This window comes from Monodelphis domestica, chromosome 2, assembly GCF_027887165.1.
Source record: "Monodelphis domestica isolate mMonDom1 chromosome 2, mMonDom1.pri, whole genome shotgun sequence".
In the NCBI taxonomy this organism is placed as follows: domain Eukaryota; kingdom Metazoa; phylum Chordata; class Mammalia; order Didelphimorphia; family Didelphidae; genus Monodelphis; species Monodelphis domestica.
The window spans coordinates 481,727,079-481,749,486 of NC_077228.1; the positions used below are offsets into that span (position 1 = coordinate 481,727,079).

General features: G+C 48.4%; 1 protein-coding gene and 1 long non-coding RNA gene across 4 annotated transcripts; one reads left to right on the forward strand and one right to left on the reverse strand.

The window, feature by feature from the left end:
- Positions 1-1,484: 1,484 nt before the first annotated feature.
- Positions 1,485-20,542, reverse strand: INKA2 (inka box actin regulator 2). 3 transcript variants are annotated; one of them, XM_056819208.1, is made up of 2 exons: positions 20,160-20,542; positions 1,485-2,769 (listed from the first exon to the last, which is right to left on the reverse strand). In XM_056819208.1, exons 1-2 carry the CDS (start codon positions 20,208-20,210, stop codon positions 1,915-1,917), a joined length of 906 nt encoding a protein of 301 aa, XP_056675186.1. In that variant the 5' UTR covers positions 20,211-20,542; the 3' UTR covers positions 1,485-1,914. The 3 variants fall into 3 exon arrangements, with proteins under 3 accessions (XP_056675186.1, XP_007485206.2, XP_007485205.2); XM_007485144.2 differs by lacking the exon at positions 20,160-20,542 and adding an exon at positions 19,625-19,990; XM_007485143.3 differs by lacking the exon at positions 20,160-20,542 and adding an exon at positions 12,066-12,196.
- Positions 12,058-16,608, forward strand: LOC130457508 (uncharacterized). Its single transcript, XR_008916769.1, has 2 exons — positions 12,058-12,187; positions 12,847-16,608. It is a non-coding gene; the product is annotated as an uncharacterized LOC130457508 (long non-coding RNA).
- Positions 20,543-22,408: the final 1,866 nt, after the last annotated feature.

Genomic DNA, 22,408 nt, shown 5'->3' on the forward strand with positions numbered 1-22,408 from the left:
GCTTCTGACTTCCTGCATCCCAGAACAAGACGAAAGGAGGAGATGGAGGCAGCCGTACTGGAGGGCTCCTTTTCTCCTCCTGTTTGCTATTAATGCTGGGAACTAGGGTGGCTACGCAGGCAGGCATCTTGCTTCTAATTACAGCTGTCACATCCCATCAGGCTGAGGGGGAAGGGAAGGGGGGCCTCCATGGGCTTCTCAACCCAAACAGGGTCTCACATTGTATTTTCTCTGTCAGTGGGTGTTACCTACTCCAAGTGGGGAGAGAGTGTCAACCTCCACAGGGTAAAGAGGTGGGGGTTGTCCCTTGTTCTCTGCCATACAGGCTCTGGAGCTCTGCCCTAGGCTGCCTGCCCAGATAGAATTCATAGATTCTTGCTTGCCTTCCTGTCTTTCTCCTGCCCTCTCTTCTTTGCCTGGTTGGTCCGGGGTGAGGACATGGACAAGAAGGAGAGATCTCTAGGTCTTCCAAGATGGTACCCAATGGGTGGGTGAGGGGTAAATGGGTGTGGGGGTGATTCGTGGATCAATTGAGTGTTTTTTTTTATTTTTTTTAACTCTTACCTTCTGTCTTGGAGTCAATACTGTGTATTGGCTCCAAGGCAGAAGAGTGGTAAGGGCTAGGCAATGGGGGTCAAGTGACTTGCCCAGGGTCACACAGATGGGAAGTGTCTGAGGCCAGATTTGAACCTAGGACCTCCCATCTCTAGGCCTGGCTCTCAATCCACTGAGCTACCCAGCTGCCCTCCAATTGAGTGTTTTAAAGGGTCCCCTTGAATAGAAACACAGATGAAAAACAACTGCTTGATCACATGGGTTGATGGGGATTGGATTGGGATATAGACTCTAAACAATCACCCTGGTGCAATTATCAATAATATGGAAATGAGTCTTGATCAATGACACGTGAAACCAAGTGGAATTGCACACCAGCAATGGGAGGGGGGAGGGAAAGAACATGAATCTTGTAACCATGGAAAAATATTCTAAATTAATTAAATAAAATTTTTGAAAAAAAAAAACAACTGAAAGGTTCCCTTATCCCTGAGAAAAGGGTTGAATTGGAATATGTACCTGGTGGTACTTAGAAATATCCAAGCTTGGACTTATTCCCGCCTGCCAACTCTAAGTGACCTCAAGACAAAGCTATCCTAGGCTGTTGGGAGAGAAGAGTTTGGAGTAGCAGCCGTGGACTCCCCCCTCCCCAAACACACACCTTTCTGAGCCCCCTCCCCCATCTCAAGGACATTAGAGGGTCATAAGAAAATCAAGTCATCAGTTTCCAGGAAATGTCTTTAGTCTTCAATACCCCCTGCCTCTATATCCACGTCAGAGTCACCCCACAGAATCTGGGGGGCATTCTTCTGGTGGGGGAGGGGGGAGAAGAGCTACTGCTGAGACCAGAAGGACGTACAGTTGCTCCTAGTTGGGGAAAAAGCTTTCTGGGAGCAAGCAGACACAGTTACAGAAATGGGGGCAGGGTGTTTCTGAAGAGAATGTCTTTATTGGGAGGGTCTCGGCAGTTCTCATGTTCCTGTTTTGTATGTAACATTAGATACACCCCCCCTTCCTCACCTCAACCCCTCAGAAGTCAGTTAAAGGGCACTGATGTAAGTGCCAGGGATATTCCCCCAGGGGCACCCCTTGGGATAGCTGTCCCAAATCCAATGTGGAAACACACACATGCACACAACGTCCCCCCCTACTGTCGCCATTTAGCTATCATTTTATTGGGAGGAGATTGTGGCTTTCCTTGGAGCGAGTGCACCGGCGGCTTCAGCGTCCTGAGATGCCCACCGTTCCCTGTTACTTCTCTGGGAGCTTTGAAAGAAAGTTCAGAGCCGGGGCCGACGGCATCTGCCATCTAGACTTGGCCCAGCACAGCCTGGCCTCTGCGGTGGAAAATGCCGGGGCTCAGACCCACACGGCGGTGTTGATGTCAAAGCCGGAGGCCGGGGGCTCCAGGGCCTTGGGGCAGCTCGAAGATGGCCTCTCTCCCTGGCCCGTGCCCCCCGTGGTATGGAAGGGGAAGTAGCCAGCTCCCTTGGAGAGGCCCCGCTTCTTCACTTTCTTGGAGCGCCCAGTGGAGGGCTCGCTGGCTGTGGGGGTCATCCAGCCCGGCTTCTCCTTGAGCAGTCGATCTCTATCTGGCCGAACGCTACGCAGGAATTTCCGGAAGATATTGGCAGTCAGGGTGAACCTTCGGCCTGGATCCCGGGGCCGGCTTCCAGGCCCGGGCACCCCGCCTGCCCCGCTCGCTTCCCCTTTCTCCCCACCCTTCTTCTCTAGTTCTGGCAAGTCCAACCAGTTGCCCACCAGATCTGCGAAGACGTTGTCCCCCAAGACCAAGGGCTGCCGGTTACGGCCTCGTGACATCAGAGTGGAGGTCCAGTCGTCCGGCTCGGCCCGCTCTACCCTCTGCTGAATGAAGCCTTGGCTCTCCGACTCCCAAGTCCTAGGAGGGAGCACGAGGTTCCTGCCAGGGAGAATCTCCTGGGAGGAAAGACTGGTGGCGCTGCCGCAGCCCGGAGGGCCACAGGGAGAGCTGGCTCTGGGCCTGGCTGAGCCCCGGCTGCCAGCCCACCTGCAAGGCTCTGGCGGAGTTCTGGGGCCCTGCAGGAAGCTGGGGGCAGGGCCCAGACCATCGCCCCCCGAGATCTCCAGCCGCTCCAGAGCCGTCTGTACCTGAAGGAGTTTGAGCTCTTGTAAGGCTCCCATCATACAGTTCATCTGATCATGGAGTCCATCCCCCACCTCTTTCATGGACACCTATGAAGGAAGGAGACAGAGAAGACTCAGGTGAGAGTGTTGCTACCAAGGGGATGGCTGGCCCTGAATCACAGCGAGTGAGCCTGTTGAGAGATCATCCGTTTTCTTGCTGCTTCTTTATACCCCTCAGAATTTCTTGGAGGAGAAAGAATGCCAGCATTGCAGAGAGAAGTAGAATCAAGCCCCTGAACCTCTCTGGTGTCATCCTTTCCCTCCCTCCTTTAGTACAGCATCTTCCTTCTCCCCCGTGTCCCTGAGCCAAGATGGTAGCAGGGCCCAATGGAAAGAGTAGAGGCCTTGGAGCTAGAGAGCCTGGGAACAAGTTTTGCAAAATGAGTGCCAAGTGAGGTATAACAGAAAGAATGCTAGTTTGGGACTTAGAAAATTAGGGTTCAAAATCTGCCTCTGATCCTACCGACCTGGCCTTGGGTAAGTCAATGTAAAACGAGGGTTAGAAGGCTTCCAACAATAAGTCTAGGATTCTAGACACAGAGGTTTACTTCTTGGACTCCCTTTATTCTCCAGGGCCCCCAGGTTCCCTTTTCTCTTATAGGAGCTGGATATTTGGGGGCTGGGGGGGAAGATAGACTATGATTCCCAAAGGATCTTCATCAAAGGAAAGGGAGGCCTGGACTTTGCCCTGACAGCTGCCTACATCTGGTTGGAAGCAGCTGTTGAGGTTGGGGGGTGGGGTGGTGAGGAGGAATTGGGGGAGGCCTATGATCCTCAAAAAGTCCATGATAGCTGTTTGAACCCTTCCCAAGCACCTGTGCTCTCCCAACTGTGGTCTACTTTGTTTATTTTATGTTATGCTTTTTTTTAATCCGTGTTGTTCCTTTTTTGTAAGTGAATAATCTTATAAAATCAACCCCCCCAAACACAAACCCCAATAAACAAACGAAAAATTGTATGCATTCCGACTCCAACGGTTCTTTCTCTGGAGGTGGGGAGCATTCTTTGTCCCAAATCCCTCAGAATTGCCTGGATCTTTGTATTGCAGAGAGTAGCCGAGTCTCCCACACTTGATCATGTTCTCTGCTTTGGGCTGGAAGTTTCCCCTCATTCCCAGGCCCAGGCAGCCCTGCTCCTATGTCTGAGGGGAGTGACAGCCAAGCTGCCTGGGGGATTAGGCTGAGTGTTAGTGATGCCTAACTCTAGCCCCTCGATTAGAGTTAACTGAATCCAAGGGCTGGCAGCTGGAAGGGGCTGCCAGCTGGGTTTGGGTGACAGCCTAGTTTGGGGGTGAGAGAAAGGGGCATCTCTGATAACATTCACTGAAAAGCTCCCCACCCCCCCATTCTTAGACCCAAGCTGCCTCCCCCCTCCCAGAGCCCCTCCAGAGCTTTGCTCAGGTTACTGCCATCAAACCCTGAAGAGACCATCTGTTGTCTAAGCCCCCCAGAGACCCACCGATCATCTTACCTCCCCAGGCTCGCCCTAATGCATCTTGTCCTAAGCCCAGAGAGAGGAGGGAATAGAACTCTCTATCGGAGCCTTCACAAAGCTGAATTCCCTGGCTAGTGGGCAGCAAATCCTCCTGGACCCTCTTCACGCCTCCACTACTGAGGCTCAGGTTGTGTGATGGGCCAGCTCAGCGACAAGGAGCGTTCAGCTTCCCTAGACAGCCTGGGCATCTCCTCTAGACCCTGCACCCTGGTTATTCCATCAGTCTGCCTGGCCAAGGCTCTTCCACCCAAGTGGGGCGAAGCAGAAAGGAGCAAAGACATACATCGATGTTCAGTAGCAAGGATCACCAACATCGCCCAGCCCGGATGCCCGATGCCTCTCCCTCCCTCGCCCTCAGCTCCGATGACCTTCTTCCTTTGGGATGTTGTCTCCTCACTTTCCATCTCCATCTCTGGCTGCCAGAGAAAAGTGGTACAAGGACAGGGAGGCAGGAGCCCCTCCAGCATCTCATCTCCAATGGGTAGGCTCAGAGCTGGAGCTAGAGATGGAGATGGCTGGTTACGAGCTTATCCTCTGCCCTACTAACCCAATGCCAACCTCCATCTTACTGGCATCCTTCCATAGGGACTTCATTCTTGCCATCCTTGACTCCTTCCTCTCCCTCATCTCCAGAATCACTCAGATCTCAGCAAGGTCTCTCCTAGAGATCCCTTTTTTCCATCGTCTCTGCCCCCAGCCAAGTTCAGGGCCTCATGATTTCTCCTCTATTCTGCTGGGGTGCTATAGCCTTTGTTTCCCAAACTGTATTCTTTGGAGCTCTAGAATTCCACGTAATTTGAAAATGGAGTGAGAGAAAGTTGATTTTTATCCTTTTAAAAACAAATATGGGGGCAGCTGGGTAGCTCAGTGGATTGAGAGTCAGCCTTAGAGACGGGAGGTCCTAGGTTCAAATCTGGCCTCAGACACTTCCCAGCTGTGTGACCCTGGGCAAGTCACTTAACCCCCATTGCCTAGCCTTTACCACTCTTCTGCCTTGGAACCAATATACAGTATTGACTCCAAGATGGAAGGTAAGCGTTTAAAAAACAAACAAACAACAAATATAAGATTTTTGCACAGGTTGATAATGCTTATAATATAGGGCAGATTTGGGGTATGAAAATAGGTTTAGTTACCTCTATTTTTCTTTACAAATTTCCCTACTCCCTCTGTCTGAGAGTATTTCATATTCCCAACATCCCTCAGACCCACATTTATGAGTTCTGTGGATCTATTTCAAGACCAGAAGGAATGCAGGGTCAAATTACAGAATGTTAGCACTGGATGGGGCCTCCGGGATTATCTGGTCAAACCCTCTACAGTTGTTTTACACACAGAGGCAGCTGAGATTTGGTGACTTGTTAAAAAAAGTCATAGAGCTAGAAAATAGTAAATCAAGTACTGGAACTCAGATCTCCCAACTTCCAGCTCTTTTTATGTTGTCGGGATGCCGCAGCAGGATTGGGAATCCCCCTGGAACCTAAATAATAATAATATTTATTAAATTAATAAGTGCTAAATAATTTAATTATTAAATTAAAATATTTTTAAAATAATAAAATTATTATTATTTTAAAATATTTAAGTATCAGTTCCAAGGCAGAAGAGCATTAAGAGCTAGGCAAGGGGGCAGCTGGGTAGCTCCGTGGATTGAGAGCCAGGCCTAGAGACGGGAGGTCCTAGGTTCAAAGCTGGCCTCAGACACTTCCCATCTGTGTGACCCTGGGCAAGTCACTTGACCCCCATTGCCTAGCCCTTACCACTCTTCTGCCTTGATGCCAATACACAGTATTGACTCCAAGATGGAAGGTAAGGGTTTAAAAAAAATAGTTAGGCAATGGGGGTTAAGTGACTTGGCCAGGGTCACACAGCTAGGAATTATCTGAAATCAGATTTGAACCCAGTACCTCCCATCAGTCTACTGAGTCACCCAGCTGCCCCCTCACTCAATAGCTTTTGCATAATTAGAATCTGTTGCCCTAAAAAGTACAATTCCCAGCATTCCACTCTCCTCACATGGCGTGCTGACGTAGGGAGAATATAAATTTGGTGTCACCCTGCCTCTTCCTATTGCGGCTTTGGTGGAGTGGACTTTTTAAACAGGGAAGAAAATTTAGTCACGTGGTCTTATTTTTACTTTTTTTCCCCTTTATTTCTAGTGATTATGAATAAACTTTATAAAATATAATTCTTGAAGTTGCTGGACATTAATTTAAATCTTACACTTTCTAACTCATCTCCCACCTCCAATGTTTCCCCTCCAAACATCGTATAGACTACCCTCATCTCAAGATGAATCTCTAAAAGTACAGCTCTGATCCTATCACCCCCAAACCATCGCTGGCCAACGAATAAAACCCAGATTCCTTACTGTGACAGTGGAGGTCCTTCCCATGTTAATTCCACCCTTCTCTCCTGTCATATGTAACTGACACGAATGCCCACCTTACGTCATAGATGAACCAGTCCATTCCTTTTCCTAAGAAATAGTTGTCAGCTTTCCTGCCTTGGTCTCATCCCTCCCACCTTATTTTCCACCTAAAATGTCTCTCCCTTCAACCCTCCCCATAAAAATCCTACCTACCCTGCCGGAGCCAAATCCAATGCCCCCTTCTCTGAGCTAGAATGGCAGAAGCCAAAGACCACAGAGGAGGAAGAGGAAGGCTGGACCAGTGAAGCGGCTCATCCAGCTCTTTGGGGCAGAGACAGGACTAGAACTTGCCTCCTGATTCTTTGCCCCTTTCCCTGTGCCCTTGGACCTTCCGGAGCACAGCTGATAAGATCAAGGGGAAGAGAGCCTGAGCTGGAAAGAACCTTAGAAGCTACCAACTTGGACCTCTTGGTTTTATTGATTAAAAACCTGCGGTTGGGTGCTTAGAAGACTGCTTCAGGGTCACCCAACCATGACGTGAGAGGCAGAATTTAACTCAGGTCCTTGGCTAACCAGTGCAGGGCTCAGTCTGCCGTGCTGTGTGAGTATAGGGGAAATTAAGGACGTAACTGGCACTGGAGAGGCCTGGGTTTACCATGGGAATTGCTCATTGGCTATGAGAGGGGGGTGGAAGGAGGGGAGGAAAAGAACATGATTCATGTAACCATGGAAAAATTTTTCTAAATTAAATGAATGAATGAATGAATAAACTTTAAAAAAGAGACCTGGGTATTATTATTTTTTTAAATCCTTACCTTCTGTCTTGGAATCAATACTAGGAATTGGTTCTGAGGCAGAAGAATTATAAGGGTAGGCAATGGGGTTAGGTGACTTGCCCAGGGTCACACAGCTAGGAAGTGTCTGAGGCCAGATTTGAACTGAGAACTGGATTTAAATCCGTGTGTTAGCTATAGGATGTTGGGCCATATTCCTGATCTATGAAATGGGCATGTGAGTGTTTACAATATCTGCCTCCTAAGGCTGTTATGATGGAAAAACAACTGAACAACAACAATGGGGGTTGGGGGAGTTGGGAGTAGAAGTGGGACCAGGAAGGGTCTCAGGTAGGAGAGTGGCACCCATCTGGGGTTTTGGAAAAGAAGTGGAGAGAGTGCATTCAGCCACAGGAGACCAAGTGAGAGCCCTCTCCTCACATTACCAGCACAGTCCAACCCTATTTGGGGACCGTGTTAGAACACTCATCACATTATATTATTATTGTTATTCATATTACTGGTGGTGGTGTTTGCTAGTGGTAGTAGTAGTCGGGTGCATATTTTATCCGCTGTCTCAAAATTTCATTTCAGAGGACTTTTGAAAGGTGGGGTCTGAGCCTCATTCATCTTCCTATCCCTTGGGGTGCCCATCAGAGTACCTTGCACATCCCTGGTGCTCTTTAGATGTTCATTGACTATTATTCCATCTAACTCAGTGGAGGACAGCATGTTTCCTGGGACCAAGCTGGCTCGCCTGACTTTGCGGTACATGTGGAACAGTCAGAGCCAGGCACTGAGAAGAGACCATCCAGATAGCAATGCATCTGGGCAGGGGGCTGTCCAAGCCAAGTGCTCAAACCTCCTGGGGCAGGCTGTTGCCTCTCGAGGGCATGGAGCTGGCCTTGGGACTAAGCTGGAAAGGCTTCAAGTACCAACTATTGATGTCTGAGAGCATCCTGTGGAGAGGGCTGTGAGCCATGAGTCTCTTGGCCGCCATGACTCTTGGACCTCATTAGAGACCATGAAGGAAGGGGCCATTGTGATTGCTGGTCTACAAAAGGGAAATCATCCCTCTTTTGAAATAATGGAGTTTTGAAATGATTGGGCCCAGGGCAAGCCACTGAGCAGAGGCCCCATGCGTGGTACCAAATGGACCTCAAGATCCCCGTGGCTCCTCTGTCCAGGCTGGCCAGAGTGGAAGATAGGAATAAGGAGGAATACTTTAAAACCTTTTTTATTGGCCTGGGCCTCTGACTTCCTTCGTGTCCAGAGCTCACTCCTGAGAAGAGACCTCTCTTTATTTACACAGATGGGACTTCGTCCATATTTTTTATGGAAAGCCAGTCAAATGGTTTGCTCAGGATCACATGGCATTTTAAGATATAAACATTTTATAAATGCATTTAAGTAAACATCAACATATTCTGTCCCTCTTTTTTAAGCCCTTACCTTCTGTCTTAGAATCAGTACTGGGTATTGGTTCCAAGGCAGAAGAATGGTAAAGGCTAGGCAATGGGGGTGAAGTGACTTGCCCAGGGTCATACACACAGAAATGTCTGAGGTTAGATTTGAGCCTAGGCCTGACTCTCAATCCACTGAGCCCCCCAGTTGCCCCCAACATATTCTTTTCTTAAGGCAGCTAGGTGACTCAGTGGATAAAGCACCATTTTGTTTAGCACTCATTGCTCTTCTGCCTTGGAACCAATACAAGTATCAATTCTTATATATAAGATAAGGGGCTTTTTAAAATGGCTTATTAGGGGTAGCTAAATGGCTCAGTGGATAGAATACCAGTCCTAAAATTGGGACAACCTGGGTTCAAATTTGGCCTCAGACACTTCCTAGCTGTGTGACCCTGGGCAAGTCACGTAACCCCAATTGTCTAGCCCTTACTGCTATTCTGCTTCGGAATCAATGCTTAGTATCAGTTCTTAGATATAAAAGTTTTTTTTTTAATTCCTTATTAGGGGTAGCTAGGTGGCTCAGTGGATAGAATACCAGGTCTAAATTTGGGAAGTCCTGGGTTCAAATGTGACCTCAGACATTTACTATCTGTGTGACCCTGGGTAAGTCAGTTAACCCCATTTGCCTAGCCCTTATCACTCTTCTGCCTTAGAACCAATACTTAGTATCATAACCCAAGAGTTTGGAAAAGAGAAGAAGAATCCTTGGCATAGTTCTTAAAGTCAGTAAGACTTGGGTTCAAACTACACTTCTGACATTTAATAGTTGTTGGTCCTGGACAAATCACACCCTTTCTGAGCTCCAGGTTCTCTGCCTGTAAGATAAGAAGCTAAAATACTAGATGACGTCAGTAAATCCTCCGGGCTCAGGGTGACAGAGGAGGGAAAGGGAAGCAGCTTGATGGGGGCCTCGGGGACACAGGAACCTCAGCCCTTGCTTAGTATCCTGTGTTGCCAAACTCTAGCCCAGCCCCTGACTGAGGAAGGAGAAAGCAGCTGCCTGTGATGGGGTGATGGCAAACAGGAAAGTCCTGGAGAGGAGGAGGAGGAGGAGGAGGAGGAGGAGGAGGGAGCATCAGCTGCTGGGGCTAAAGCCCAGCTCAGAGAGGAGCTAACAGGGTCACCCTACAAAGCCCCAAAGGGGATGATGTCACCCAAACAAGCATGGAGCCAACGGCAAGCTGTGCCCCTCCTCCTAGGCTGGAAGACCGGAGGAGCAGCCCCATCACATGGAGAAAAGCTTGGGGGAAGCTGGGCACTGAAGCTTCCCAGGGCCCCATCCTCCCATGGAGCTGGGGGAAGAGAATCATTCCCTGGGTCAGGGAGGGCTGGGAAGGGGGGGTGCAGACAGGACACAGAGCTCCAAGGCCATACCCCTCTCCTGGCCATTCCTTTGTTCTTCCACCTTCCATCCCTGCTTTCCTCCTCATAATGCCTTTAGCAAATAAAAGAAGCAGCTGTACACAGGGGGGGGGGGGGGTGTATGCTGGGTTCAAATCCTGCCTCCAGGACTTAGTAGCTATTTGGTCCTAGCCAAGTCCCTTGGGCAAGCTCAATGGCATAGGGGGATAGAACAAGCACTGGGTTTGGAATTAGGAAGACTCAGACTCATTCTTTGAGTTCAGATCCAGCCTCAGTCACTTACTAGCTGTGTGACTCTGGACAAGTCACTTAACCCTGTTGGTTTCAGTTTCCTCATCTGTCAAATGAGCTGGAGAAGGAAATAACAAATCAGTAGCTCTGCCAGAAAACCCCAAATCAGACACAACTGAACTGATCAAATGAGGCCCTTTACCTTAATTTTCCCAACTACAAAATAGGGACAATAATAACTAACTAATCTCCCCCCTGGATTGTGTTGAGAAGCATATAATAATAACCAACAACCATCCAGCACTTTAAGGTTTTGAAGCATTTTCCATCTCACTTGATTCTCATCACAACTGTGGATGCTATTATTATCCCCATTTTACAGCTTAGGGAAGTGAGGACATGTTCAGTGACTTGTTCAGGGTGATACAACTAGTACATGTCTGAAACAGAATTGGAACCCAAGTCTTCTAGACCAGTCAAATGAGATTCCAGTCATTGCTTCCTAGCTGAAAGAGACCTCAGAGGCCACCTAGTCCAATCTCTCTATTTACAAGAGAATAAGACCCTGGGAGGTGCCCTGGCTTAGGGTCAGGCAGATAGCTGCCCCAAAGTCCTCTGAGTCCCAGGCTGGCACTGAGGCAGGTAGATGGCTCAGTGGATTGAGTGCTGGACTTTGTGTAAGGGAAATAGAATTCAAATCTGACTTCAGACTGGCCTGGGGATCCTTGTCTGACATCCTTCATTTGCCTCAGTGTCCTTATCTGTAAATAGAGAATAATTTAATAATAATACTCTGACACTTCCTAGCTGGGTGACCCTGGGCAAGTCACCTAACCCGCATCAGCTTGCCCTTACCACTCTTCTACAGTATTGATTAAAAGATGGAAGTTCCTTCTTCTTTTTTTTTTAATAGTGGCACCTTCCTGCCAAGGTCCTTGCCAGGATTAAATAATGCAGTCTTTGGTAAGTGGTAGAGAAAGTACAAATATTTACAAATCGCTGGTGACAAATGCTAGCTCTTATTCTTTTCGCTCACCGCTGACTCCCAGTACGAATGGAAAGCGCTCTATACAAAGTCAGTGAGTCTTAATGCTCTGGCTGCATGGAAATAAGCCCGGATTTAGAGCTTCTGGTCTCGGCATGCGCTGGATCCACCCCCGGCGCCCGCCCCAGTCTCTCTTCAGTTTTCTCTAGATAATAAGGCAGCGTCCGCCGTCCATGGGATGGTTTTGGGGGAAACCTGCTCTTGCCTCTGAGGTCCCTTCCGGCTCTGTGAAATGAGGGAACCGGGAGGAAGGGCCGCCCACCTACGGGAAATAGCCGTTATCAGCCTGTGGGCCGAGGCGGGGGGAAGGATTGAGCCTCTTTCCAGTCTTGCGCCAAAGATTTAGTCCCCTCGAAGAGCCTTCTCTTTTCCAGGCTAATCCGCCGGCGTGAATGGGGGACACCTGCCTGCAAGAATCCTCTAAGGACTATGGGCCACCGCAGGGCATCTTGGGGGGTTGGCTTTCTTCCTCCTGCCCGTGAGGAGCGGGATGAGGTTGCCTGTTCACACAGAGAGGTCTCCCCTCTAAAAGCCAAGTTCGGTGCAATGGGTAGGAAACACGGATTGGAAGCCGGAGGGCCGGCAAATGCGCCACTTCCTACCTGTGCGACCTTACCCCAGTCACGCTTCTCAGCCATAAGAGGACGGGGCTGGTGACCTGGTCTCTGAGGTTTCTCCTAACTCGAAGTCTACGATGCTGTGAGTCTGCTCCCCTCATAGCAGGGTACGTGTGTGGGCAAGGCACCTTCTGTTCCCTCCTGGCTCCTTCTTCCCTCGGCCCCTCTGACTGCTTCTCACAGCTGTGCCCTCCGTCCCTGTGTCTCACGCCCTCTGCTCGCTCAGCCAGATTCCCTACGGGCTTGGCAGGCTTCCCCGCCTCCCTCCCTCCCTCCCTCTCTGCCAGGGGGCTCCCGAGGTCCTCACACAATTCCTTCCCCATCTCTTTCCGTGACCCCTTTCTCTCCAGCCCCGCCCAGAGGCATCGGCAGAGGCTTGGGGCAGGAAATGGGGACAATCCCCCAGTGCCAAGCATCTTGTTCCCGGCCCCGTGAATGACGACCTTCATGGCCCCCCTGCTCTTGGCTGGAACGGCTGGATCTCCCCACAGGAAGCTACGGAGCCTAGTGGCCAGGAGGGAGGGAGCCTGAGCCAAGGGCCCCCGGAGGGAAGGAGGTGGGAAGATGAGGAAGAGGCGGGAGGGGGGGGATTAGAAGGAAATAAGACGAAGGGGCGCCCATAAAAAGGAAGAGACTCATTCTCCCCAAAAGCATCTCTTTATGGGATAATGCCTTGGCAAAAGACAGATGGACCGCCCTAAATTACCCCATCCCGCCCCTCTTCCTCCTTAGTGATTTCTCCTCTATTCTCACTCTCCTCGCATAGGTTATCTCATCAAACTCCACGCAATCAGTCAATAAATGTTTATTTAGCCTTATCATCCGCCCTGCGAAGGAGACAAAGAAACAGAAGACTCGGTCCCTGACCTCTAGTTGGAGAAAGAAGGCAGACCCCCGAGAAAAGATAACTGCAGCATCCAGAGTGTCCTATCACCAAGTCATCATAACCATCTCTTGGAGGAGCAGCCCAGCCTCCCTGGAGGACTGCTCCTCTGCTAATTAATCACCTTCCCAGGAAATCCTCTTGTCTAGCTTAGATCAGTCATGCTGGAGTTCAAGGCAACTCTTCTGGCTTCTCCCTAGACCTAGGGTCAACAGCTCGTGGCTTGAGAACCACACGAGCTCTTTGAGAATACACATAGTGCTTTCATCAAACAAATGAGGAGGTTTGTAGCTGAAAAGGCGGTAGAATGCCATGACATTCCAGCTGGACTCAGGGTGGGAGGGGAGTTGGGTTGGAACGATGGCTCTTACTGATTCTATGTAAGCCTCTGTTTCCTCATCCAGGTAAAAATAAGGATGAAAATGCATACACAAAAATAGGGACAAAAAGATATACTATGAATAATGATAAAAGTAACATATTCTATATATCATGGGAAAATGTCTTACATTATTACACATGTCAAATCTATAACAAATTGCTTGCTGTCTCAAGAGGGAGAAGGGAGGGGGAGACTTTGACTCATCAGTTTTTTTTTTTAAATGAAGGTTAAAATCATTAAAAAAAATTTAAATTTAATGTAATTGAGGAGGAAATATATTAAAAGACAAAATAAGTAAAAATACAATAAAAGCTAGATTTAAAAAATCTAGATAAAAAATTGCAAAGAATAAGCATAATTCAAAAGAACAGATATGAGAAGAGACTCCTCATCTCACTCCTTTGCAGAAGTGGAAGGTCCACAAGTATTCTATATACATTTTTTCAGTTATGCTCATTTTTACCCTCTTTTTTTGACTTAAAAATATTTGTTATAAGAGATGACTCTCTAGGAAGGAGAAGCATTTTGAAGGAAATTATGATGATATAAAATAACAAAATATTAAAATTATTTTAATTGTAAAAAATATATCCCTACATATACATATATTTACTAGACTTTTGATTTCATGGGTATAGAGAAATCTCTATGAGTGAGTAACTTCCTCTACCATATAGACTGGAACTTCCTCTAAAAGTTGGAGAGGTAGAGAGGTACATGGGGCCACTTGATAGTTTAAGTGACTTGCCCAGAGTCACACAGCCAGTTTGTGAATCAGAAGTAGGATTGTAACCAAGCCTTCTGTCAAAATCCTAATAATATTTTTAAAAAGCTGTGCTTCCTTAAACACACACACACACAGGCCCCATGTGTAGAGCAGAAACAGTGGGAGTATAGTAGAAAAAATTCTAGTTCTGGATACTGAGGCCCTGGGTTTGAATCCAGACACTTTCATTTTCTCTGAATTTGGGGGTGTTACCTCAAGAAAGAAATCTGGAATGTTTCTCCAGGGGCCAGAATTTCCTTATCTATATAAAATCATGAAGTTAGTACAGCTGGTCATCTAGGACCTTTCTAGGTCTAAATCCACAATCTTTTCCCACTTGGCAGAAGTTTCAGGTCAGGTGGACATTTGGGTCTGGAGAATTCCATTAATGAAATATTGCTAGACAGGAAGGATGCCCTAGACCAAAGATGCTGGATCTCTTCCCTTCTGGCTACTCCCTTCTTGTGCCTCTGTTTACCTCTCTTGGAACAAGAGTCACCCTGCCCACACCAAACCATTTCTCTTGTAGGAAAATGTCCTCTTTATTCTTCACCAGCATAAACATGCTGCTCTCCTTCAAAAATTTCCCTCCTCATGGGATCTCCAAGTCCCCAGTTATTCATACTCAGGGGGCTTTATAGTGATGTATATTCATTTGTCTGTTGTCCTGTTAGAATAACACTAATTCTTCTTCTTCCCCTCCTCCTCCTCCTCCTCTCTCTGTCTCTTTCTGTAAGCTCTCAGATTCTCTTATATTCTACCATTAGATAGGAAGCTCCCATTGGGAGCAGGGAGCAGCTGGGGTTCAGACTTGAAGTCTAGTCATCAGCTCTTTGTTGAGGTCAGGATGTGGGCCACATGTCCCCTATGGTGTCATTATAGCCCTATCATTCCAATGTCCTAATGAAGAAATGTATCAGCTGCTGCCTCTACCCTGGGGCCCATTCAAACTTCTTTCCTGAAACCCAATCTATGGATCCACATATACCCGGTGGGCAAGGAGATACAGACACAGCACTGGGGAAAGTCTTGTTTTCAGGGTCCTAGCAGGCTCAGTCAGGCCACCTTCCATGGCTAAGCCAAGACACTTCCCCACTCCCCTCCCCACTTTGTCTTGGGCCACCACATAGTCATCTCCCAGCATCCCTACTCGACCTCACTTGTGAGGAAATGCATTCCTCCATGACAGTGTATATTTCCAGTTGTGATGGATGACTGGGGTAGAGGGATGGGAAATTCTACAACTTTAACCTTCAGGAGCAAATGTTTCTTGATAACTGAGTTAATTCTAGATTATCTCTTCTGAAAGCATAGTGGGCCAGAAGGATCGGGGAAAATGTACTAGAACTGGAGTTAGGAGGTTTGGATTCAAATCCCAGCTCTGATACAATACTATGAGAAAGTTAATCCCTCTTTTGGTAATTCAACTTCCTAAGCTGTAAAATGAAAAGAAATAATATCTGTTACAAGAGGAGAAGGCATAGGTGAGTTGGAATTGGCACCACTGAATCCAGGACCAATAGTGATGGAAGATCACCAATTAGTTAGCTCAGTGGTAATATTAAACCATACCCTCAAGCAACTAGCTGATACAGGGGACAGAGCACTCAGCCTGAAGTCAGGAAGACCAGAATTCAAATCCAGACTCAGACAAACTTACTAGCTGTGTGATCATGGGCAAGTCATTTAACCCCATTTGCCTCAGTTTCCTCATCTACAAAATGAGTTGGAGAGGAAAATGACAAACCACTTCAGTATCTTTGCCAAGAACATCCCAAATGGGGCCAAGAGTTGGACACAACTTTAAAAGGATGCCTGTGGGCTGCATATTAACTTAGAGAACCACCTATTAACCTTATCTATATTTTGATTGTATTTCTACTTATGTTGTTGAATATTTCCTAATTATATTTTAATCTGGTTCAAGCCACAATCTGGAATGATGTTGGCCCCCAGCAGCACATCTGACACCACCAAGCTAGTGACAAAAGTACAATAAATGCATTACTTACCTTCCTGGATTGTGGTAGGGAAAAGCACTGTGCTAACTTGAAAGATCCATAGAATTATGAGCTCATTGGCATATAGTTTTAGAAATGGAAGGGATCTTACAGACCATATAATCCATTTCCCTCATTTTCTAGAAGGGGAAACGAGTTCCAGAGAAAAGCAACTTGCTCAAGGCACAGGAGTGCAGAGCTTGAATTCAGATCTAGGACTTTCTATTCCAATCTAGTCTACTGATCCCTACACCATGAGCTATTTCCCATAGGACCCAGAACTGTGCTTTGAACCCCTGGATTGTACTTATCATAAGTTAAGGATTCTAGCCATCTCTGTTCCCTTATTGGATGGTAAACTTGCAAGGAAAGGGCCTGTGTCTTACTTATTTCAACTCTGCATCATCCCCAGAGACTAACACAGCACTCTGTAATAGGTAAATATAATATGTAAATACAATATAATAAACCATGATATAATAAAAATGGCAAATAAATATAATGTATCATAAACTATAATATAATAAATAGAATGATAAATAGAATAGAATAATATCTAACTACAATAATAAACATTAATAAGTGTTCATTGAATGAGTAAAAAATTGGGGGGTGGGCAGAGTGGCAGAGATACAGATAATCCAGACCAGCAGATAATCAGTCTCCAGATTCATTTCTATATGCCTCTAGAAGGCTCATATACATATCTCTTATACAGAAGATTTTTCCATTGGCTGAGGATGGAATACAGTGGCCCTTAGTGGCAAGAGGGAAGAGGAGGGGGAGGAGGGAACATTTGCTTTGTAGCATCCATGGAGCAGATAAATGAAAGTTGACTGTATTCACTTCCTCTGGCTGCTTCTCAGCTTGGTGTAGGACCAAGCAAAACACCTGCCCAAGCCAGTCACTGGTAGCCAAGAGCTGCATCTGGCTCAAGTCCCAACTGCTTTAGCCTGAGAAAGATCCAGTCAAAAGAATGACCTCCTCTGCACCACCCCCAACTGCCATGTAGGAGAACTGGTCACTCGGGCCCTGGGTTACCCCAAGGGTCTGGCTGGGGAGAGGGGGAGAGGAGGAGAGGGAGCAGGAAGCTCCAGACTCTCTCTGCCCCAGTCTGGGAAGGAGCTGCCCACTCAGCCTGAGAACTGGCAGGCTGGCCCAGAGAAAGGGGCTGGGAGTAGGGGGTGGGAAGGTGAGGCAGGGATAGTTCTCTCCTGTCTCAGCATCAGTCTGGGCCCTGGGCCAGGCATTTGGCTTCCTCTCCAAGAGAGTCAAAGACTGAAACAGTGCAGACAAAGGGCCAAATAAAAGCTAATGAGGGAGCTGGGTGACTTTGACTTCATTGCTTCCTTCTCTCTGCCTTCCTCAAGCCTCATCTCTTCCTCCTTCTCCCTCTCCTCCTTGTTTGGGCTCATGTTCCTGATGGGGGTGTAGATTGAGGGAATGTATTCAGATCTGGAGCTGGGGTGCTAGTTCCTGTTTGCTTTCTTTATTCCGCTGGCATCTTCCACACACTGCCCCCCCAACCTCCTCTCCCCCACCCCCAGTTGTTGTGCAAAATGCAAATCAGAGGGTTATTAAAATTCCAGCCTGTGCCAGAAACACCCACCCCTCCATTAACTCAGAACGTGGGGTGCGATGGAGGGGGCCCTGTCCCCCCACTCCAAGCACAAAGGAAGTTGGACTGGCTTTGATCCCATGAGCCTAGGGTTTTCTTCCTATTCCTGGTCCAGGGTGAGAAAGAATTCTCCACAATAACCTTGACCTTTGTGGACAGGGAGAAACAACTAGAGAGAAGTCAGAGCCCTTTGTGTTGGGAGTGGGTAACCCCAACAATCTGACAAGTATCCTATTCCCCAGATAGGGGCCAATCACTTCCTAGCTGTCTAATAAACACCTCTATAAAGAAAGTTTGGGGAGTGGGGAGGGGTGTGGAATTAGGCAAAGAAACCCTCTGTCCCATTCAAAATGAAGAATTATGTCACAGTCCCTGTCTGTCCAGTGCCCAGGTGATGGAAGAGTCACCACAGCCTGGACTCCACAAAGGGCTTGGAAGGTCATGGTCCTGCCCTTCTCACTTTGATCCCCAGCAGTCTCCTGAGGACAGACAGCTTATCTACATACACAGCCTTGGAGAGAGGAGCTGACACCTGGGAACGAGTGACCTAACGGTACTGGGATCTTTCAAAAATACCTGTGGCGATTCCATTACTTCTAGGCTCTCTTTCCCTCCATGCTGCTATCAAGGCACTTCTTTCCCTCCCAATTCACCCAGCACAAAGAAGAATTGTAGGGGTGATTTTATGAGGGTATAGCCCAATATCATTGACAAGTACTGGGGAGAAAGGCAAACCTGTCATTCTATCACGTCTATAGAGCTAGGCTGGTCACTGGACACGCTTGGGCTTTCTTCCCGGTTTCTGGGTTACCTTTCCCTGGACTTTAGTTTCCCCGATTGAAAAGGGTGGGGCAAGAAGAAAGGGAGTCGAGATATTTTATCTATTTTTGTTTCTTAATACTTTTCTGTACATATTTTACGTGCTGTCTGCTCCTATAGAATGTAAGCTTCTTGAGGGCTCAGAAGATTTTAATTTAGTCTTTCTTTCCAGTGCCTGGCATATAGCGGGCTTTCAATCAGTTCTTGTGGATTGATTGATCGATGAAAGAAGGAATAGCCCCTCCCTGCACTAACCCATCTCCAGATTAACCCCACAGGATGCAGAGGATTCCATCTGAATGCTGGAGGGATTAAATTGAGTTCATAGGATCACAGGATTTAGAAGGTATATAAAAGATGTTTTAATTCACAAAAACTTATCCCAGCGAGGAAAAGTGACTTGACTAAAGTTTCGGAAGTAGAAAGTGACAAATCTGAATTTGAACCCAGATTCTTTGACTGGATTGAATGGAAGTGAACTAGAAAGATTATGTAGTTGGGAGGGTAAATATTTGGAGTTACGCAGCAATTCGACTTTCAAGTCTTTCCTTATATGCTCAACTCATTATGTAGCCTGAGCCTCCCCGAGACCGAGGGCTACCCAATAGAGCTCACCACCACCTCAGGCAGATCCCTTTCCCGACTCATTTCCCCCTAGAGCTACCTGTCCCTACCTAAGCTGCCCTCTCCTGCCCTCACCCCCCCAACCCCTCCCACTCCAGTTCTCTCTCTTCCTAAGGCAGAGACCTAGCATCTGGCTCTGCCTCCGCAGCTCCTGCTCATCCTGGCAACTCCCCTCCTCCCCGTGCCCAGGCCCCACCGCCGTCATTACAGCTGCCAGCCCCCAGCCCCCCTCCGGGCTGGCAGACAAGTCCGGGCAGACAGCCGGCTTGTCCTGCCCCCGCACCTCCCTTCCACCCCCCACCCCGCCCAGCCTGCCAAGCTCCAGCAGAGAGAGATAGGAGCCCCAGGCAGTACCGGCTTCCCTCCCGTCCCGGAGCCCGACGGGCCTCCCGAAAGCGTGGGCCCTGCTCTCCGCCCGCCCGGCCGGGCCCCGTTAGGCTCAAGCCGCTGACCTTCGAGAGCCCTCAGGCACGCTCTCGTTCTCTGCCCTGGTAGTCTCGTTCCACGAGTTAGTCTAGGGCTCAGTCTCTGTCTCTCCGCGCGCGTGGTAGTCTGTGGGTGGGTGTGTCTGTCTGTACGTCAGTTGGTCGGTGCGTTTGTCGGAGGCTGTCAATATCTTCAGGTGTCAGAGGCCCTTCGTCCAGCTGCTGCTTCCGTCTGCGGCTATCCGTCAGTGGCCCCTTGTGGCTCCCCAGTCTGAAGCCGTGGGGGGCTTCACGTGTCAGTCTTTCACTGTCTGTTTCTGCCTAGGACTGCGTCTATAGTTCTGCGTGTCCCTTTCGCTAAACTCTGAGCGAAGTTTCCGCGTGGTCCCCGGTCCGCTCCCCTGGACATTCATTTCTCTGCTTCTCTTTCCCCACCCCACCCTCCCTGACAATCCGAACGTCTTCCCCAAGGCCCTGGTAAGAGAGACCAGGCAGCTACCTGCAGCTGGGGATGGGGTAGCGCCCTCCACCCAAACACCCTCCGGCCTGCTCCTGGCCTTACCAGCTCCTGCTTGAGGCGCCGCAGATAGCTGTCCATGTCCTTGCTCTCCATCTTCACGCTGCCATCTGCCAGACACGGTAGAGTTTCCCCCGGCAAGTCCACCCCCCTCCGGGTCTGAGGCTTCTTCTGCTACAGCCGCTGTTCTCTCGGCCGCCTCTCCAAAGATGCCCTGCCGGGGGTCTCACGGCTCCTCCCTGGGACAGTGGGAGGGCTGGGAGGCTGGGAGAGCCGGTTGCGCCCGGGTTGGAGGCGCCCCTTCTCTCCAATGCACGCTTTAGGGCGGCGCTGCTCCCACTCTCGAAGCTGAGCCCGGGCGGGACTCCGCGCCCCCTCCCCTCCCCTTCCAGTCCCAGTCCCCTAGCCCCAGGTCTGCCGCGCGGGGCGGAGAAAGAAATCTATCAGCCAATAGGAGGCCAGGGGGAGATGGCGGCAGCCAATGAGAAGAGCAATCCGAAGGGTAGGGAGTGGGGGTGGGGAGATGAAAGCAACTGAGGCGAAGGGACAGGGAACCCGGGCCAGGACCGGGACCAGGAAGGTTTACCTAGGGTTTCAGCGCCGTCCGCTGCGGCTGCTGCTGCTGCTGCTGCTGCTGCTGCTGCTGCTTAAGAAGGGGAACTGAGCAGAGCTGGTTTGTTTAGAGTGATGTTGGGAAGCTGGTTTGAGTTATCAGGCCAGCTTCCCGAGCCAACCGTTCGCCTCTGTCAATCGATCAGTTAGCAAGCACTTATTAGACATTTCCTACCTGTCCGGCATGGTGCTAAGCCCTGAGAGTGCAAAGAAAGATGGAAACAGCCCCAGCCCTCGGGGAGTTTACCTTATATTTGGGGACTTAACACGTATCGAGGTACCTACGAGAAAAGACAGAGTAGAGGGGAAGGCACGGACAGCTGGAGGGTGGGGGAGGCCAGGAAGAGCCTCCGGCAGGATGGGATTCTAAAGCTGTGCTTTGAAGGAAGCCAAGTATTCTGACAGGCAAAGGTGGGGTGAAGAGGGAGAGAGGAGGTAAGGAGGCATGAGGACCTCGAGATGGGAGAGAGAGTGCAATCTGTATGATAGACACCAAGTAGGTCAATATGACAAGATGGAGAGTGCTGGGGTGGGGGTGGGGGAAGGGGTAACATAGAAAAATAAAAGCAAAAAACAGGAAAGAAGATGGGCTCTGTGTAGGCTCGAGAGAGAGACCAGATTTTGAAGATATTTGGATGCCAATCAGCAGTTTGTGTTGGGCCCTACAGGTTAATAGTCACGAGCGTTTATTGAGTTTACTGGTCAAACCTGCCTTCTGGGAAAATCTCGTAGGTAGCCAAATGGAGAATGGACTGAACAGGAAGAGACTTGAGACAGAAAGAACAATTAAACTATTGCAATCGTGTAGGGGAAATGGGATCATGAGAGACTGGACTTTGGTGGTGATCATTAGAGTGGAGAAAAAGAGGAGTTTTGGAGAAAAGTGATAAGATTTGGCAAATGTTGAACAAGTAGGATGAGAGAGAGAGATGATAGGCATGGAGCTAAGAACTGGTGATAGTCTCTGATGAAGATGGCTCTGGAGGAGAGCTGGACAAGGGAGTGGGGGTAAAAACCGGGGCAAATGGAAAGTAGGAAGAGGGAAGTTTGGAAGAAGTCTGGAGGAAAAGGTAATTAATTGTCATTTAGGGGGAAGCTTTGAGGCTCAGAGGATTGAAAGTCAGGCCCAGAGATGGGAGATCTTGGGTTCAAATCAGATTTCAGACACTGCCTAGCTGTGTGACCCTGGATAAGTCACTTAATCTGGCCTTTACTGTTCTTCTGTCTTGGAACCAATACACAATATATGGAGGGGAAGGATTTTTTTTTTTTATTTAGACATATTGAGTTTTAAATACTTAGGGGACATCCAGTTGGAAATATCCACAGGTAGTTTATTTTTTTATTTTATTTTTAGTATCACACAAAATACACTTCCATATTGGTTATTGTTATAAAAGCACACTCATGCAAAACCAAAACCCCAAAATAAAACTAACTACAATGGTATGAAAGATAGTACACTTTGATCCACATGCATCCAACTCCAACAGTTCTTTCTCTGGAAATAGATAGCATTCCTTGCCATATGTTTTTCAGAATTGTCCCAGATCATTGCATTGCCAACAGGCATTTTATAATTCAGGTTTAGCTTTCAGGGGCAAGTCCTGGACTGGATATATGAATCAGGAGGTCTTCTATATAGGACTGACAACTGAATACATGAGAACCAATGAGATCAA